Here is a 20802-nt window from a genome sequence, read left to right on the forward strand (position 1 = left end):
AGAAGAATTGGAGCATCTCAAGTGGCTTTACGATCGAATTGATACACTGTAACCGAGATCAACAAGGCCATGAAACTGAAGACTTCTACAAGTCAAAATAGGGAGGAAACTCAAACGGTTGCACGTGCATTTCTACCGTACATCCATAGGGTTACAGACATAATTGGAAAAATCTCAAGGAAACATAAACAGTGTTCAAGCCCACCAGGAAAATACAACAAAGCCTTAGATCTGCGAAAGACAAAAGGGATCCACTATCTGCTGCGGGGTATATCGTATACCATGCACCTGCGGCAAAGTTTATATCGGTACCACCAAAAGATCCATGGGTACAAGGCTGAATGAACATCGAAGAAACTATAGATTAGGTCAAATAGAAAAATCGGCAGTGGCAGAACATGCGTTTGGTGGAGATCATACGATACTGTTTGAAGATGAAGATGAGAAACTACTTGCACCAGATCATGGATACCGCAGTCTGCTTGTACGGGAAGCCATAGAAATCCATAAACATACGGAAAACTACAACAGATAAGAGCAGGCGATAACGCTTAACAGGATTTGGAAACCCATACTGAAAGATGCTAAGGTGGCAACAGTGAAATGCAATGCAACGTCACAAACAGGTAATAACACTTCGGCCAATAGCAACGCATCAACAAAAAAGGCGGGCTACCTTAGTGAACATAAATACAACCTACGAACTAGAAATCACCAGTCATCGGTGAATCATCAAGATGAATAAACCTCTGAAGAAGCCAGCAACTTGTGCTGGCGAAACGTTAGGATACAATTCCAAACCACGACGGCCTTCGAACTCGAATGAAGATCGAAACACTAAAAATCTCGTCCGCGAAAGCCTTAACCAATTTAAAAAAATGTTTTTTTTTTGTTATCTCCATTTGGACTACCAGATAATGAAATGTGAATGAAGGCATTTCTTATTCAACGAAAGTCATTTTTTTTGTGGAGGAAAATCAGTTTTTTATCGACCTTTTTTGGGTCTTTGTTACCTTCCACAATCTGAAAAATATAAAAATTATAATGGACAACTTTATACAAGTGTAGAAGGGCAAACTTTTTAGTTTACCCCGATAAGTTACTGCATAAAAATCAAAGTATTTTTCACGAAGAAAAATCTTCTATTTATCAGTAACTTGTATTTAACAATTTTGCCTATCAATAAAATTGTTAAGAAATAATACAATACTTATCTTAACGTTTCGGAGGTCAAAATCTGCCTCCGTCTTCAGAAATTGACAAAAAAAATTTAATATATTGGCAGTTATTCCTTTTTGATTATTTATTTTTTTAAATACGACAAGTTACTGATAAATATAAGATTTTTCTTTGTGAAAAATACTTTGATTTTTACGCAGTAACTTATCGGGGTAAACTAAAAATTTTGCCCTTCTACACTTGTATAAAGTTCTCCATTATAATTTTTATAATTTTCAGATTGTGGAGGTAACAGATACCCAAAAAAGGTCGATAAAAAAGGCATTTCTTATTTTAGAAAAAAGGTATTTCTCATTTTCGGATAAAATTTTTGTATGGTCATTTATGAAAGTAGATGAATGTTAATGATACTTCAATTCTGTTGAACTTCCACAAAATATTCACACAACTGTAACAACAGAAAATTATAAATATCATCCACATCTGTTTTTGATGATTCATGGACATATGATCGCTGTGAACTTTGTGAAAATTGAGGAAAAAATAAAATACACATTGAACTTCTAGAATGACGGTTATTAAGCTGGAGTTAACAACAAAAAAACGGCACTGCTGCAATGTATTTGTTGAAATGAACCATCGGACAAAATTGCGTAAGACACCAAACTTACATACCGAAAATTCTCTCGAAGGACTCTGGCATTGACCGCATGTAAGGAAAAAAATAATGCTAATATCAATTTTTGTCTATAAATAGAAACCTTCTAATATAACTACTACATATTTTAGATAATGACATCACCAGGGCCTGATAACTTTAAAATATTTATAGCAGGAATACCTAATTGCGGGATATTATACTACTTTATCAGATTTCCTAATTGTTAGACGTAGACTCATTATTGTTGCAACTAATTCAAACGAATAGAGATACCTATGCACAATAAACATTTCTACTAAGAGTCTATGTCAATTATTTCATTGTTGCTAAAATATATTTATGGCAAACTTGGTTATTGATAACTAATTCTAACTCCACAAATGAAAATACTTTTGAAGTGATCTTCAACTATGTTAGTAAAATTTGGGCGTCTCACTCAATTATAGAACATTAAGCCTACTTCAGTTATGATGCCATCAAATGTGTTTTATTAAATCTATACTTATATAAATGTGAAAGTTTGTGAGGATGGATGGATGTATGCATATTTGTGCCTCTTTCACGCCTAAACAATTGAACGGATTTATATAAAAATTTACATAAATACAGTTTAGGGGGCGACCATTAATTACGCGAGGTGTTCAAGGGAGGGAGGGGGTCGAGTCAAATCTCATCTAATCTTACGTTGGAGAGAGGGGGGTCTCGGCGAATATCACGCAATTTTTATTTCTGATTGAAACAAAAAAAAATTATACTATTTTGGTCCATTCAATCAAGATTGTACATGCTTAAGATTTAATCTTAAGCGTAATCGTAATACGATTAAGATCATTCACTAATTCGTTCGAAAGAAAATAATTTCATTCATACTTCGACGTTATACATCTACTGACTGTTGAACCACCATATTTGTTTTATACCAAATAGCTCAATTTAATGAGTTTCTATTGAGTTACTGTGCGCAAGCGCCAACGGCTTAGAGTGACTAGATCAGAACGAAGTTGAAGGAGCAGATGATTTTACTGAAAATCATATGGACATGTTGGTTCCAATAGTCTCTCTTAAGACCGCGCATGATTCACCATGGACTGAATTAGAGTAGATATTCTTTTTTTAATCACAGTAGTTACGATTTAAGTATTCTATTGTTAAATTTTTATTACACTTATAATTAAACTCTCAGCAATATTGATTACTAGTTTTAACTAGTCGTAAATGAAAGCACGAAACAATTTTTTTTCTTTTTACAATAACCATCCAACGTGTTTACGTAAGAAACCCACATTTTGAAAAATCTCACGTGAGATTGGGGAATGAGGGAGGGGGTTGAGTAAAATCTCAAGACATCTCACCAGGGGGAGGGAGGGACAGAAAATTAAAAAAAACACCTCACCTACGATTCACAAAGGTTTTGTGTAATTTTGGTCATAATATAACGATACAAGTAAGTTGAAAAAATGCTTGCTCCATGTGAGCAATCTTGGCGTGCGCTGGCCTATACCGTAGGAGTTACATGTAGATACTGTACCGTAAGATTGTTTATCTTAAATAGTTCTAAATAAAAGTCCGCGATAGCATATACGATGGTTGCCTTTTATACAGGCTGATTCACGGTGGATGGCACATTAGACGTTTCTGGTGAACCAGACAACGGATCACTTTGAAAATTTAATAGAGGGCATATTCGGACATTCTCTAGCCAACTAAAATATTTTCGACAATGCGGTGTTGCCGCTTCTATTAGAAAGCAGTAGCAACTTTGATTTTTCAAATGGAACACTCTGTATATAATATTATTTTTGGAATCTCCAACAATTGCCCGACAACTTTTTTTGATATTTCCCTATACCTATCTGTTACCGTTTTCGAAATAAAAATTAATTTCAATTTTTTTCTTCGAAAATCATGACTTCTAAAAATGCCGATATCTTTTAGTTAAGAAGTACTATGATATCGAAATTTGGTTTGGAGTTAGGTGATACTTGGACACTTCCCACACGTCAGCCTAATCTCCGTTACTTCAATACAGGGTGGTAAAAAAATACAGTTTTTTCGTTTGCTTGAAAAAGTTGCTGAAATTTGATTATTTTGAATGGAACACCCTGTATATTATTGAAAATTCGGAAAGCTGCTGAAATTTGCTTTCTTTCTATGTATATCATACCTATACCTAACTAGTCAAGTTTCGGACTTATGAACATTTATTTGTGAAAATGTCCCTTCAGAATGGTATTTCCATTCGGTATTTGGTAAGCAGGCCATGATTACTATTTGACAGTAGCGTTGTGACATTCTCCTAATAATATCGACATTTTCGTCACTTCAGAAGTTGCAAATATCTTCAAAACGATAGAACAAAACTATTCAAACGAAGTTCTTATGAATTTGTTTATTATTTTTGGACAGTGTGACAAAATTATCAGCAGAACATGTAGAAAGTTCAATGAAATGTATCCGAATCTACCGCCAATGAACCTCAAGAAATTTATACGAATTCAGAACAATTTCAATATGTTTGGATAAACTTTAAAAAAGCACCAAGAAACTTGAAATTGGAAATATTGATATGAATAATTATAAAAAAGTAAAACAATCATGTGGAATATTTCAAAATATGTTCGAATCGCTGGCCGTTCACTTCCAAGCACTTTAAAATGCGGGTGTTGACTGCTTTCGTGGTGGCAGATCTGATTTCATTGGGATCCAAATCTTCAAATGTTTGGGCAATCCTTTCTAACAATTCATCTCTCGAACGCACGGGTATTTTGTAAACTTTTTCTTTAAACATTCCCCACAAATAAAAATCTAATGGATTAAGATCGGGTGATCTCGCTGGCCAATTCCATGGTCCCAAGCGCCTCATCCACCGATCGTCAAATAGTCTATCCAGTTCTGCGCTCACTTCTCTTGTGCAATGTACAGGAGCTCCGTCTAGTTGGTACCAACAGTTTCGATAATCTTCGAGTGGCAGATTATCCACGAAACTGTCTACAGTATTCTCCAAAATATTCAGGTAGCTTCTGGATGTTAATGACTCCTCGTATATCATGTACCTCAATTTGTTGCCCATCAACATGCAGAAGACATTAAAACTAAATTTTTCTTGAAATCCGGCTTCTTTTGTGACGTGAGGATTTTCACTGGACCAATAATGACGATTTTTTCTATTGAAAATCCCTTCTCTCGAAAATTTCGATTCATCAGTCCAAATAATTTTATTTAAAAAAAGTGGATCTTCTTGAATGCGTGTCAACAACATTTCACAAAATTCTACTCTCTGTTGAGGATCTTGAGGCTTCATTGCTTGAATTTTGGTGAATTTATAATCATGCGTTTTATGTCTTCGCAAGATTCTTTGAACCGATGAATATTTTATACCCAAATCTTCTTCAGCACTTCTTATCGATGACTCGGGAAATGCGTGAAAATATGCTAAGACATTAATCTGGTTGTCTTCGAAAGTTACGGGTCGAAGCAAGTTTCTTGGTGCTTTTAAAGTTGATCCAAATGCATTGAAGTTGTTCTGAATTCGTATAAATTTCTTGAGGTTCATTGGCGGTAGATTCGGATACATTTCATTGAACTTTCTACATGTTCTGCTGATAATTTTGTCACACTGTCCAAAAATAATAAACAAATTCATAAGAACTTCGTTTGAATAGTTTTGTTCCATCGTTTTGAAGGTATTCGCAACTTCTGAAGTGACGAAAATGTCGATATTATTAGGATAATGTCACAACGCTACTGTCAAATAGTAATCATGGCCTGCTTACCAAATACCGAATGGAAATACCATTCTGAAGGGAGATTTTCACAAATAAATGTTCATAAGTCCGAAACTTGACTAGTTAGGTATAGGTATGATATACATAGAAAGAAAGCAAATTTCAGCAGATTTCCGAATTTTCAATAATATACAGGGTGTTCCATTTAAAATAATCAAATTTCAGCAACTTTTTCAAGCAAACAAAAAAACTGTATTTTTTTTACCACCCTGTATTGAAGTAACGGAGATTAGGCTGACGTGTGGGAAGTGTCCAAGTATCACCTAACTCCAAACCAAATTTCGATATCATAGTACTTCTTAACTAAAAGATATCGGCATTTTTAGAAGTCATGATTTTCGAAGAAAAAAATTGAAATTAATTTTTATTTCGAAAACGGTAACAGATAGGTATAGGGAAATATCAAGAAAAGTTGTCGGGCAATTGTTGGAGATTCCAAAAATAATATTATATACAGAGTGTTCCATTTGAAAAATCAAAGTTGCTACTGCTTTCTAATAGAAGCGGCAACACCGCATTGTCGAAAATATTTTAGTTGGCTAGAGAATGTCCGAATATGCCCTCCATTAAATTTTCAAAGTGATCCGTTGTCTGGTTCACCAGAAACGTCTAATGTGCCATCCACCGTGAATCAGCCTGTATTTCGGGATTAGAGAACAAAAACAAATATTAATATAATCGAAAATCACTTTATTGTTTTTGACAATATTTCCCATGAAGATCTATACACTTTGCATGCATTTGAACCAATTGTCGAAGCACTTTTGCCACTCTGATTGAGGTATCTCCAAAACATGCATGCTGAATGCAGCAACCGCTTTTTCAGGTGTCGAAAAACATTGACCTCTTAGTTTGTTTCTTACGTGCGGGATTAAAAATAATTTGGTGCCAAGTCAGGACTATAAGGCGGATGACTCATCAAATCGATGTTTTGGGTGCTCAAAAATGCAGTTGTTTGAGCCGATGTGTGAGAGCTCGCATTGTCGTGGTGAAGAGTGATTCGTCTTCGGCGGTTAGTTTTCCTGATTTCTTGGAAGACAACTGGCAAACAAATGGTTGTGTACCACGCAGAATTGACTGTTCTGCGTTGTACTAGTGGTACGGTTGCGACATGTCCAGTTTTTCAGAAAAAAAACAGGCGACCATTTGTTTGGAAGTGCTTCGTGCGCGAACAACTTTTGGTGGATTTGGCCCGTCCTGAAACACCCATACAGTCGACTGCTGTGCTTTGACAATTGGTTCAAACGCATGCCAAAGTGTATATATCTTCATGGGAAATATTTTGAAAAACAATAAAGTGATTTTCGATGATTAATATTTGTTTTTGTTCTCTAATCCCGAAATATAAAAGACAACCTCGTGGTACTAGAGGTTATGTAAAGTTAAAATACTCCTTTTATGCACACTACTAGTAAAATGAATTACTGAAAATCCTAAATACTTTGGGTACATGTTCTCTTAGTATTGTAACAAAAAAATATTTGCACAATTGAAAGAAAGGAAAAAAAAAAGAAAAGTTTAAACTAACATCTCCAAGTTTCTCTTCCAGAAAATATAAATTGATAGAACTATTTTTGGAAATGAATCACTTTCAAGGGTATCTTATCAACGAATGAGACGATATCAGTCATGTCACTGAATAAATAATTCAAATTCACGGTTCAGTTTTTGTATTTACAATGAGAAGCGAGATTAATAGAAAAAAATAGGTACTACTTACGATAATGTCTTTCTGCTGTTTATCCCCAAAACGACAACATGCAAAGAAAATTATTATTAGAAAATATCAATCACCACAGAAACCTGTGTATGTATAAAACAATTGAATAGTGACCTGATGGCGGACACTGTGCAAAATTATTGAATATAAACTTTATTTTCGACCTAGACATGCAAATTTATGCATAATGTACAACTAGTCTAACAGGGTATATACAAAATGCTCGTATAACAGTGGAAAGTTGTAATAAAATTTCTTACCGCCCCCGCCCCTTTAGGAGATTTTGAAGCAGCTACGTAGGCTAAATATTGAATAACTTTCTTCGTGTTTTCTGTCTTTCCCGCACCAGATTCTCCAGTACATAGGATTGATTGGTCTTCCCTTTCTAAAAAAAAAAATCAAATTTGACAAAACCTATTTATCTAATGAATATATATTTCGATTCTTTAAGTCGGCTGGTAGCCCATTACAAGTCATTATTTTTTGCATAATATAATTTTTAATGAATTCAAACAGTTATGGCTATAAAAAAGTATCTATCATGACAATGTTAAATCCCTTCTAGATATTGGTGGCAGTTCGGATTATGTTATCTGTTTAGAAAATGGTCGTAAATGACCTACCAGAAATCTAACAGCACGAATAATAAACTCGCCTAAGTAAGTAAGACTTCATTTCCTTCATGACAAAATGATTTGTATGATAATTGATAAATATATTCCAAAAATAAAAAATGGATTGCCACAATACCACAATAATACACCTAAATAACCAATAAACTACCCAGCTACCAGGAATAGAACAAAATTGAAAGGTCAAAATATGAGGAGGAACAAACAATTAAACATGTTCACGAGCCACATGACACCGAAGTACACTTTAAACATGAAATCAATGGTTGAAGTTACTAACCGGGAAAAATGAACATGCCTGACGGGTCAAAAACAACATGGAACAGGAGCCGATAGTTTGTTGAACATGTAAGAAAAAAGTTTCCCATTTTAAATGGGAGTATCTATAGATGTTTTAGATTATCAAGATTGCATGTGATGTTTGTGTCTCCAATCAGGCGGATGGCTCCTTTCTGGATCGATGGAATCCGTCAGCAATACTCCATACTCGTTTGAAACGTCCGTTTTGATATAAATATGTTTTTATAATGATTTTTTTGATGACACGTCTTCGGGTGATGACTGTCATCACCCGAAGACGATTGTAGATACCAACAATCGAAACGTCGTGAACTAACGTGACTTGGAATCTCTACACTTTTTTATTTTTATTATTTTCTTTTTGCATTCCTTTAATTTTTATTTATTCAATTATTATATTTTTACTTGTAGGTTATTTTACTATCATTTCATTTCAGGTTTATTGTTGCTTAATATAATTGTTATTTTCAACTATTCTTTTTAATTATTCTTTTTTACTTGTTTCAGGGATTTCAAATCATTTTATATAATAGACAATGGAAGTCCGAACTAGTGAAATTCATCACGAAACATTGTCAATCACCTTCAAACAAACGAAAAAGAAGGTATATACAGCGTGATCAAACTCAAGTCCGCGATATTTTATCATTGAAGATACGAGTTCGGTTGAATTGGAGAACTAGAAGTGTTTCATCCGCCGATTAAGGTAGCATTAACAGAACAATAACTGAACATCGCGATTTCGATTTATTTAATTTTTTTTATGAGAATTCTTTTATGTTTCTACTCTAATCGATTACCAACTGAAAGGTTACATAAAACTTCATTCCGAAATCAAGCAACAAAGTTATGTGACTTTTTCACTTGTCGTTTGCCATGTACTTCATGGGCTGAAAATTACCGAGTCTAACATATAAATGGCGTTAGCTGTTGAAATTTCATGATATTCTACTCATAAGTTTCTGAGTCATTGTGCTAAAAGTGACACTACTTTTGTTATTTTTAAAACAATGAACCAAAAACAACTTCGTGTTTTAATTTTATACTGCTTCTTGATGGGAAAAAATACCGTTCAAGCAAAGCAATGGCTTGAAAAGTGTTATAAGGATTCCTCTCCATCAGAAGCAACAATAAAACGTTGCTTTGCTGACTTCAAACATGGTCGTAGAGACATCGATGATGCAGAACGCAGTGGACGTCCAAATGAGGCAGTAACACCAGAAAACATAAAAAAATACACAAAATCATTCTGTGGCTTTTGAAAAGTTAACTAGCATAAGTAAACTGACATTGTTACGATATCAAAAGAAGGTATTGGCATTATATTGCATGAGCATTTGGCTATGACAAAGTGGGAGCCGCGCGTGCTCACTGTTGACCAAAAACAAGAAAGTCTTAATGATTCTGAGCAGTGTTTGGTCATGTTTGATTATAATAAATCGGAATTTTCGCATCGATATGTAACAATGGATGAATAAAACGATCATCATCTGAGTGGAAAGCAACTGGTGAACCTCGTCCAAAGCGCCCGAAAGTACAACAATCGGCTGAAAAGGTTATGTCCTCGGTATTTTGGGATGTGCATGGTTCAATATTCATGGACCATCTTTTGAAGGGAAATACCATCAACAGTGAATATTATATAGCGTTATTGGAGCGTTTGATGACCGAAATTGTAAAGAAACGACCGCATATGGCAAAGAAAAAAATTTGTTTCATTAAGACAACGTACAGTGTCACAAGTAAATCAAAACAATGGCAAAACTACATGAATTGAACTTCGAATTGCTCCCACATCCACCGTATTTGCCAGATTTTCCTCCCAGCGACTACTGGCTGATCGCAGACCTCGAAAAAATGCTCAGAGGTAAGAAATTTTGCTCGAATGAAGAGGTTATTTCTGAAACTGAGGCAAAAAATAAATCGTTCTACAAAGGTTGTATTGAAATGTTAGCCAGCGCTGGAATGATTGTGTGACTCTTGATGGAGAGTACGTTGATGAATAAAGCCACACTTCGACTATTGTTCCTCTATCCTATATCTATTCAATCAGAATAAATTGTCTCAACTCCAAAAACTTCAGAATCGTGGTATGAGAATCATTTTGAAGTGCCGTAGAGATACTCCTATCACTATTATGCTCAATGTTTTAAATTGGCAATCCATTTCCCAAAGACTGCTATACTTCACAATGATCTTCGTATACAAAATATTGAACAATTTAGGACCATCTTATTTTAATCAGTATATTGTATTTCATCACGATATTCACCACCACTTCACTCGAAATAATAATAACTTATATATTAACAGAACAAAAAACAAAAATACTATGAACTCATTGTTTTTCAAGGGTTTTGATCGGTTCAACAAACTACCTAATGCTATTAAAAATAGCCCATCTCTGAACATGTTCAAAAATGAACTGAAGAAATTTGTTTTAAATGAACAAATATGATATGTATTATGTCTTTGTTACCTGTAGCTGTAATTTGTATAATTCCATTCATCTAATGTTCGTTATATATTTCAAATAATTATGTAATTTATCTTTCTACATGTTGCATTGAAATTTTTCGAATGTATAATGTTGCTGTTTTTGTAGTAATGTCTTCAAAAATATTTTATTGAACTTATGTTTGTCATACATTTAAGTCATTTCTAGATGTAACACATACCTTTTTTTTTTTTTTTCTACCATTCTAGTTGATTTGTATATTATTAGGATATCCTATTTAAATAAAGATCTATCTATCTATCTAATTTTGAACAAAAGACGCGTTTTCTTTCTAAGGCCCGGGGCTTTCAGCCCAGGTGTTAATTTGAAATTAAAACAAAATAATACATATCGGTTGTAATAGTTATTGTTTAAATTTCAAATCATTGTCAAAAACTGAATTTTTGAATACATTAAAAACCCTCATACTCATATCATAAATTTAACTTTCAAATTGGTCAAAATTCCGGCTCATTGGAAAGAGGCACTTGTTACTCCGGTATATAAAGCAGGAAAACGTAATTTATGAGTAATGATGAGTTTTTCTACTGAAAATCAAGTCTCATAAAATAGCTATTTTTGATATGAGTGTTGGAAGTTAGGTTTCATTTTGTGAGTAAATAAGTTTGCGAAACGAGCGTAGCGAGTTGAGAAATTTTACGAACAAAATAAAACTTTCAATACAAATATAATACAAAGTTTTTTGTACAACTGTCCTGTTTTCATAATGAAATAAATAAGTTTAATATTTCTATAAAAACACATTTTGACATTTCTTTTTAGTTAACTATTTTCATGTTATCGCATTTGCTGTGAAGCGACCTTGTCAGGTGACGCCGAATCCCCTGGTTATCAACAAACAGTATAGTTTAATGTCTTGCATAATGAAGAACAATAGTGAGGAATTGTGTGTTCCTGACGATATTGAAGAGGCTGCAAAAAGAGCTTCAATTGAATTGTTACCAAAAAAATCCGCTCAACAGTACGACATCGCATATTCTAATTTTTTTAGCTGTTGTAGACTTAAAAACGCGAAGGAAATTTCAGCGAAACCGTCTTCTTAGCCTACCGAGAAGAGTAATAAAAAATATGGAACTCGTCAACATTGTGGAGCAAGTTTTCAATGATCGCTCGTTAAAAATGTTGTTAATACAAACAAATATTTCAGGGTAATATCATTCTTAAAGAGGAAAAATGAAAGTTATAGTCCCAAAAAATCAAAAACTCTTACGTTTGAACAAGTCCCGAGGTTTACAAATGAGGCGCCAGATGAAAAATATTTGATGATAAAAGTTGCTAATATTTTCGGAATATATGGAGCCTATCGACGTGAAGTGCTGTGCCATTTATCAATAGAAGACATTAAATTAATGGATAAATCATCGATTGTTCAAATTCCAAATACAAAAACCAAAATAGGTCCTTCTTTTTACATTGTTGGAAAAAACATTGACTATTTCAATAAATACGTTGCATTACGCCCTTCTGTTATCAATCAATACTCAAATTATAAATGCAGTGCCAACCCAGCTGATATAAACACGTTTGGAAAAATGCCATATACTTTTGCCAAGTTTCTGAACCTTCTGGAACCAAAGGAATATACAGGTCACTGTTTCAGAAGTTCTTCTGCTTCTTTGCAAGCAGAACCAGGAGCAAATATAACGGATATTGAGAAGCACGGAGGATGGAAGTCTACAACAGTAGCTGAGGGCTACACCGATCAATATATTTCTTATAAAAAGGCTATTGCTGAAAGAATAATCCCAATAGCTAGCTCCAGCGTTACAGCATCGTTCTCTTCACTTCAAGAATTAAATGTCAATGCCCATGAAATTGTCAACTCATATAGTTCAAATATATTACAAGGCTCTTCAACATCGCAAGGTATTATTATCGGCAGTTGTTTTAATTGTACTTTTCATATTAATATTCATAAATAATAATAATAATGTTATTAATGTATTTATTACATTTGTAACAAAATTTAATTGTATCTATATCTATTTTTCATAATAAAACTTCCCTGAAAATTGAATTATCATCATGTTTTGTTTACTGCTATTTTGTCGAAAAAAATCGTGTTGAAAATACTTTTAATACTAGTGTTGAAATATTTTTAACACGCTACTTTGTAAACATCATCTTTTAATACTCTTGATAACCATTAGAAATGTCACTTTTAATGACATCAATTGTACAAAAAACATATTTTTTTTTTCAACTAAAAACGCAATGTTCAATTGTTTATCTGTTAGCACCACGTTAATCAGCGAAAACTAGTAGTTCTCTCAGTCAACTGAACTCGTATCTTCAATCTTCAAGTTAACAAAGCTGCCGATCACACCGATCGGTCGGTAGCCGGTCGGTTCGACATGGGTGCTTTGTTCACTCACTCAAATCGACCGCCATGTTGGTCGGTGGTTCAAGCCCCAGGCTGAACGATCGATTTTGACTTGCTATCGTCCAACCCATCTAAGGAATCACACGTTAAAACGTAAGACCTCGTTAGTCCTTAGCTAGCACAAGTTTGGACTTCTGAGGGTTGTCTTTCGTAGAGGTGCGACAGCTGGTTAACGGAAAAACAGATTTTAATCAGATTTTTCAAACACACAAAATTCATTTTTTTCTTACAGTACACGAATGATGATGAAAAAGTTCAAAATAAGTAACTGACCTTGTAACATAGACCGATAGGCAGTATCCGTAATGGCGAAAACATGAGGGGGAACTTCGTGCCTCTTTATGCCCTTGTACCTTTCCATAATTTTTTCTGTGTAAATTGGCAGTTTTTTGTAAGGATTCACCACCACACAGAAAAGGCCGGAGTATGTCTGAAAATCAGAAACAGGAATATAAACATTTGAAGAGTAAAAAGCGTTGAAAGAAACTGGTCAAGAAAATACATTATTTTTTAATAAACTGAATATATGTGGATCATTTTGGTGAAAGTTAAGGAACTTTGATTCCGACCAGTTGATTTCAACAAACACAGTAAACAATTCAATTAAGTCTTAGTAACGATCTCACAAGAATCGTATAGATATACGAAAAAGATACTGAAAATACTTGAAAAAAAGTCAGGGGTGAATCTTGCAAAATTTTACAATAAACTGACTGAATTGCTCATAGAATGAGTAAGTCTGTAAAAAACAACAAAACAACATAATAGTATATTTATGCGAATAGTATAATCAGTTATCAGAACTCTTCTTGATGGTATATGGTATCCATTATTTAAAACTGTAGGTACTTACGTATTTGGAAATCCATTACAGTGCCACATTCGTTAATTGTCATTTCATGTGAAACATTTTGAAGTTCCATGTTACAGGTCGACTTGAAAACCTATTCATCCAAAAATTCAAATTTATAGTTCGAATTAACTACAGAAAAAAAGTATGACAAAATAATAATTTTCGATCGAGTTTTACTTTTATTTCTTTTATGAAAATATAGGTGAACAAAACAGAAATTAATTTTCATTTTAATCAGTTATTAACATTTGGTGAACAAACTGAGAAGTGATTTCTGTATCATTCAAAATCCACAGGGATGGGAGAAATGGAACTGTTCTTCTGGTTTATTTCTAAAGGAAACATTTGTGGATGATCAGCTCATTGTTTCCAATTGAAAATGATGTTTGTTAATTTTATTTTCGTTTGCAAGAACGCTGTCTGTTCAAAAAATATGGTTTATTTTAATTTTTCTCTAAAGACATCTATTTATTTATCTATTTCTATTTTGTCCCTTTCAAAGTAGTCTCCCTCAGATATAATAAATAAACTTGTGCCAGCTATCTTCTCAATCGTCGCAAAACGCCGCCCTTTCATGCGTCTCTTCGACCTTATGGACAGAAAAAAGTCGCAGGGGGCCAAATCTGATGAATACGGTGGGTGAGGCATGATTACTGTGTTGTTTTTGGCAAAATAATTACTAACAAGTAATGACGAGTGAATAGGTGTATTATCGTGATGCGACAGCTATGAATTGCTTTTCACAATACCGGGCGTTTCCTTCGTATTGCTTCTCGCAAGCGGCGCATAACGTCAAGAATTCCCCTGATGGACTACACCATGATGATCGAAAAACACCTTGACCTTTGATCGAACTTGACGGGCTTTTTTGGTCTTGACTCTCCTGGGCTCTTCCATTGGACGATTGTACTTTGGTTACGATGTCATAACCATTTACCCATGATTCGTCACCAGTTATGACCCTTTAAAGCAAATCTGGATCACCATTGATGTCATTCAACAATTCTGGAGCGATGCTCATGCGACGGGTTTTTTGGTCAAAATTTAACACGCTTCATGCCCAAAATTCCCGTGAAAATTGCATGGCATGTGCTAATCGATATACCGACATCCTTAGCAATTTCTCTAATGATGATTCGACGAATTCCCTTAACAATTTTCTTCACTTTCCCAACATTTATATCTGTTGTTGATGTGCTGGATCGTCCTTCTATGAAAAGCGTGTATCACTTGTAAACATTTTTCTGACTCAGAGTACAATAACCGTATGCCACTGTCAACATTTCAAGTGTTTTTTGAGCACAATTTTTTTTTTGTTTTTTCAACAAAATGTGATGCAAATTTTTGTATCCATTTTTCTCGATAGCAGAAAATTGCCGAAACGTGGTAAACAGTAGAAACTGTGAACATACAATCGAGAAGAGTGTATAGCTCAAGTAAACGATTTGTGCAACCTACCTTCTTCCAACAGCTCCCCTTATATAATATAGTTAGGGAGCTAACTGATTTCGTTATTCAATAATCATTTCTGATTAAATAAGAATCACAATAATTAGATACTAACTTTCTTCGAAAGCTTCTGATAACTCATCTTCCATATTCTCTGTTTCACTATCACCGGCGTTATTTAAATCAATAATGAATTTATTTCCACCATTAATATGGAAGTGTCCAATCTCCATATAGTCTTTTTGATATGAAATTACTTTTTTAATCTTTTTCTGCCAGTCTTCTTCGGTAATATTAGACAGTACCTTCTCACCAAAGTTTGGAACATTATTTTTACGTCTCATGCTTTGTTTCAATTTTCCCCAGATCAACTCGATGGGATTGAAAACTCCAAAATAGGGGGAAGTTTCAGCAATCCTCTCAAAGGCATACACTCTTTCAAATGTTTTTGTCTGTAAAACTTCAAGTAGGTGGTTTTTGGTATAGGTAATAAAAATTGTTATCAAGCTGTCGCGAGTGATAGGAATCTATGTCTAGAACTATTACACTATTTGTATCCAAATTTGGGATCAATGTGTTTTCAAACCATTCCTCGCAAATATTTGCTTCCATGTTCTTATGATAGTCAACATTGCAATCAAGTTTTTTCTACATAATTTCAAATAATTCGGAACTCCGCAATGCAGGATGATTAGTCGCGATCGTTTGTTTGTAGGCATGTTAGGCGTACACATTCTCGAACCATCAGTCCACCCTTTCGTAACTGGGTTATGAGTGTCATACCAAGTTTCGTCCCAATAAAAAATTCGCCGTTGTTCTTGTCTATATATAGTTAATTGTTCCGAGTATTTGTTACGCAATTCCACTGTTATTCTGCTTTTCATAACTGCTTGACGTTTGTTTATTATTTCAAATCTAAATCCTAGTTTCTTCATCCAATTCTGAAGGTTGAACATCTAAAGGATTTGGCAATCCTGTATCACATCACGTCTTACGTTCATAAGTTCAGTTGAGGAAGGAATTTCGGTCAAATCTTATGTTGCTTGTAATAGTTTGTTTTCCTCGAAACTAAACTTGAGATGTAGATTATTATATACTCCAATATTCAAATGCATCCAAATCTTATTCACTGGTATCTCTTTTTCGCATTGTTCACCGTCGCTATTGGAATTACTACACTGGAAAAAGTCCGCGTTGCTATCACACTTGTTATTACAATTAGTACTTGTCCAAGGATGCCACATTTCAAACAGAACAAAAATTTTAAGTAATTATAACTGCACCAATATCGAATTTCAACACTCAAATCGCTATCAGTTCCTGAACTGAAGAATGATGGCACGACGGCGACAACCATCCCCGCATTCCCCGATTTCTATTCGTCACCGTAACAAGATTTCAAATTTAATTTTATGACTATTCAGCCAATCATAAAACTCGGTTAGTAAAAATTATGCAATACGAACCGCTAATACTACAGTCCACGTGGACTATATCGCAGCCGGTTCATTTCTATGTATTGGTTTTTTTGGCCTTTGAGAGTGGCCGCCAACTTTGAGTGTGCACAATATCGTTTACTTCGACTATACCAACACAAAAATTAAAAAAAAAAAACGCTTATCGAGTGTACGTAGCCTGCGAAATTTGAACATTTATCTTATTATTTGAACAGATCTCGTATTTATAATTAAAAAGGAGATAAAAAATATTTTATTGTGAAAATATTATTGTATATTGGAATATTTTTTCTAATTATCAAATATTACTATTTCCAAAAATAATACTGGTTTTGTAATTGTCTCATTGATGTTTACTTACACTTAATTACTTTACGTTTTGATATTGTTACACTAGTTCAACTTTGCAGCGTCTCTACTTTACTGTATTCTTTCGTAAATAAAAAACATAGGGATATATAATTTGATAATTATATAACTTTTTGAAAGCATTAATTCTCCGTATTCTTTTTTCTCAATGGTATTCTCAGTTAAAATAAATCATCGAAATATTTGACTGCGCATAATTTAAACTGACTGTTTGCCATCAAATGATGTCAGTGAATGAAATTTCTTTCGGATTATTCTTACACCTAGACGAACAGGTTTGGAACCCGTCAAAACGACGAACTCAGGTATGTGAAAACGTTAAAAAATTCGTATGACTAAGTCGATGAGTATCACTGAAAATATGGTTTTACCGACTACAATTTAGCCGTTACAGCTGCTTCAAGGTATACGAGATGACTCATGCGACTGATTTAACGCAATATTTACAACAAAACTTGATCGAGTAATATTTTTACGAATATCATTAAAAATCGTCGGAAAAACGGATAATAATGAATACTTCTGTATGAATATTGAATTATACAGAAGATACATTTCTCTACTCAGTTTGTATTTCAAACTTTCGTTGTGGAATAAAAATCAGATATCATTCACATGAGTTCTACTTTAAATGAATTGTAACAAATGGCACTTACATGGAACACTGTCATCCTCACTGGTATACATCGATGTTTCGCCTTAAGACACTTGCCCCAAGGCTCTTCAGTACCAAATTGGATAACATTATAGAAAATACACACAATTCATTCATTGAATTACGATTTTTAATGTCACGGAATAAGCTTGATCTGCTTATGTCATCGTAATGACATTCATTCACCTATTTGATTTAATCCCAGCCAAGAGGAATCTTATTTTAATTGAAGGGGTTATATTTTTGTAGGAGTGATTAATTTTTGGGGAAGAAAGTTTTTGGCTTTCTACTACTCCATCTTGATACCTACAAAAAAAGGATGAGGGAATCTTCCAAAGAAAGGAAGGAAGTAATCAATTTGAAAATAAGTAACTCTATACCATTCATTTAAAGACATACAGTATTGAAACAAAAACTTAATATTCAATTATATCAAATCACAAAACATCGAAATGAAATAGGTATTTTGGAACAAAGTCATTGATTTTCTGGAGATTATTTTGGAGAATTATTTTGTGCTCATGCACAAGTTTGAGCAACAAACCGATCTATTTCCTTATATTGAATAATTGTTATTGTAATTTTATATATTTTTGATGGCAAATAAAGATTGAAAGGTGTGATGGGTTTTTTACATATAATTACAAACGAGGATGTTGCTATTAGTCGTCTGTATGTAGTTTTCAATTGAACAACAATTGACATTTTGAACAATTCCATGTCCTTATTTTGTCTATGTACTATTTTTGCTTGTTGTATTATTTGTTGCGGTTGTTTATCTTTTATGTGTTAAAAACAGAAACTAAAAGTCTCGATTTTCAGTTCCGCATTTCAGTTCTGTTGTTGAAGTAGAAATAATTGCCTTCTAGTTGGAATATTTCATTGAAAGTATATTTGAAAACGGTTTTTCATTTTGAAAAATGAGAAATGAAACTTTCTATGTTTTTGTACCCCTTTTATTTGTGACTAATGTTACTGCAGTTTCGTCCTATAAGGACATTTTCAAACAATTACAATTGAAAATACCCTTATAGGACGGAACTGCAGTAATATGAGTTACGAATAAAAGTGGTAAAAAACATAGAAAGTTTCATTCCTCATTTTTCATGATGATTTCCTACCACGTAGTAACGGGTACATATATCAAGTGTTAGGAGTCACACGTTAAAATTTAAGACCTCGTTAATCCTTAGCTCGCACTAGTTTCGACTTCTGAGGGTTGTCGTTCGTAGGGGTGCGACAGCTGGTTAACGGAAAAATAGATTTTAAATAGAACAGAACAGATTTTTAATTCCAGTATTTTTTCAATATTCCCTATGAAATGTTCGAAAAATGGTTTGGTGTGTTAAATAACTTGCAATTTCACTTGACACATGACGTTCATATGAAAATAAATGGCGACCCTTTAACTGTACAGTTTTACGTTTGTTTGAAGGTGGTTGACAATGTTTCGTGGTGCATTTTATTACTTCGGACTTCCATTGTCTAATATGATATAAATTGATTTGAAATCCCTGAAAGAATCTGTGAAAAATTAAAAAGATTAGCCACTTTCACAATGGAGAAGGAAGTCCACAACGAATTGCCATTCTTAGACGTATTGGTGAAGAGGACCGACACTAAATGGGAAACATCAGCATATCGAAAACCCACTCACACGGGACAGTATCTGAACTAGAAACCCAACCACCATCAATCGACTGAGAGAGAGAGATCATCAAGACTCTACTAGACCGTGCTTTCGGGCTCTGTAATACAAAGGAAGGTCTCGAAAAGGAACTAGGCATCATCAAAAATGACCTTCAACGAAATGGTTACTCCAAAGTGATGGTGGAACAGGCTTCAGCTAGAAAACAGCAAGAACTCCACAAGGAAGAGAAACCGCCACACAACCAGTAGTACTTCCCTACATCAGAGGATTATCGGAAAGGATAAGAAGGATTGGATCTAAGTACACTATCCGTAGCAGCCTCACGAAAACCAGCCCACCAAACGCGGAGTGCGATTCCAAGAATTGCATTTACCGGATACCCTTGGAGTGCGGAGAATCATACATCGGTGAAACTGAGATGCCATTGAAAGTTCGCATTGCCGAGCACAAGAAACACAAACAGCGAGGAGAAATCAGTAATAGCAGAGCATGTTTGGACTCATCAACATAACATCAAGTGGGCTCAAGCTGAAATCATCCACAAGGAGGAACACTGGTTTAGGATAAAATTCAAAGAAGCCGCATATATGTTGCCCAACAACGCGTTTATCCAAGCTAGCGTAAAGATGCGCAACAAATGGAAACCTCTAATCAAACGGAACACGACCAACTCCCGCCAAACGGTCAGCTCCCGCTAAAACCGATGAAACGAAGACAGAGAGGAATTTTCATCTCGTGTTAATAGTTCAATATTTGTGTTTTTTTGGTTGTTGCTTGTATTTTATTTCATTGTAACTTCTGGTTTGTTGCTTAATATAATTGTTATTTTTCAGCTAACCTTTTTAATTTTTTACAGATTCTTTCAGGGATTTCAAATCAATTTATAACATATCAGACGATGAAAGTGCGAACTAATGAAATGTACAGTTTTGATTTAGGTATACGATTTTTATGCCGTATAAATTTATTTATCTTTAGTAATTGTATGAACTTTATTGTGGATCTATCATTGTTTCCCACACATTTAAAATCCACATGAATGTATCTATTTCTTTTCAATATATCGGGTGCAACTATTGGAAAAATCTGAAGCAGTTAAGCGACATGCACACACATTGTTATTGATTTAAATGCTGTATCGTATGTGGGTTAAATGTTCTGAACTCGAAACATATAATTTACCATTATGA

General features: G+C 34.1%; 1 protein-coding gene across 8 annotated transcripts in view; it reads right to left on the reverse strand.

Annotated features, from left to right (window-relative positions):
• The window catches only part of zip (myosin heavy chain 10), a 135882-nt gene that overhangs the window by 18651 nt on the left and 96429 nt on the right, over positions 1–20802 (reverse strand). For 7 of the 8 annotated variants that reach the window (XM_074183289.1, XM_074183290.1, XM_074183283.1 and 4 more), the window contains 4 exons: positions 13452–13608; positions 7606–7730; positions 7346–7360; positions 1855–1875 (listed from right to left, as the gene is read on the reverse strand). In XM_074183289.1, the coding sequence (XP_074039390.1) occupies positions 1855–1875; positions 7346–7360; positions 7606–7730; positions 13452–13608 (318 nt within the window). The remainder of the gene's footprint in view (positions 1–1854; positions 1876–7345; positions 7361–7605; positions 7731–13451; positions 13609–20802) is intronic. The other variant, XM_074183287.1, reaches the window with a different exon arrangement.

The sequence above is a fragment of the Leptinotarsa decemlineata genome, unplaced genomic scaffold (assembly GCF_025532065.1).
Source record: "Leptinotarsa decemlineata unplaced genomic scaffold, Ldec_3_MD MMD2_P_RNA_scaffold_2, whole genome shotgun sequence".
Classification (NCBI taxonomy): Eukaryota; Metazoa; Arthropoda; class Insecta; order Coleoptera; family Chrysomelidae; genus Leptinotarsa; species Leptinotarsa decemlineata.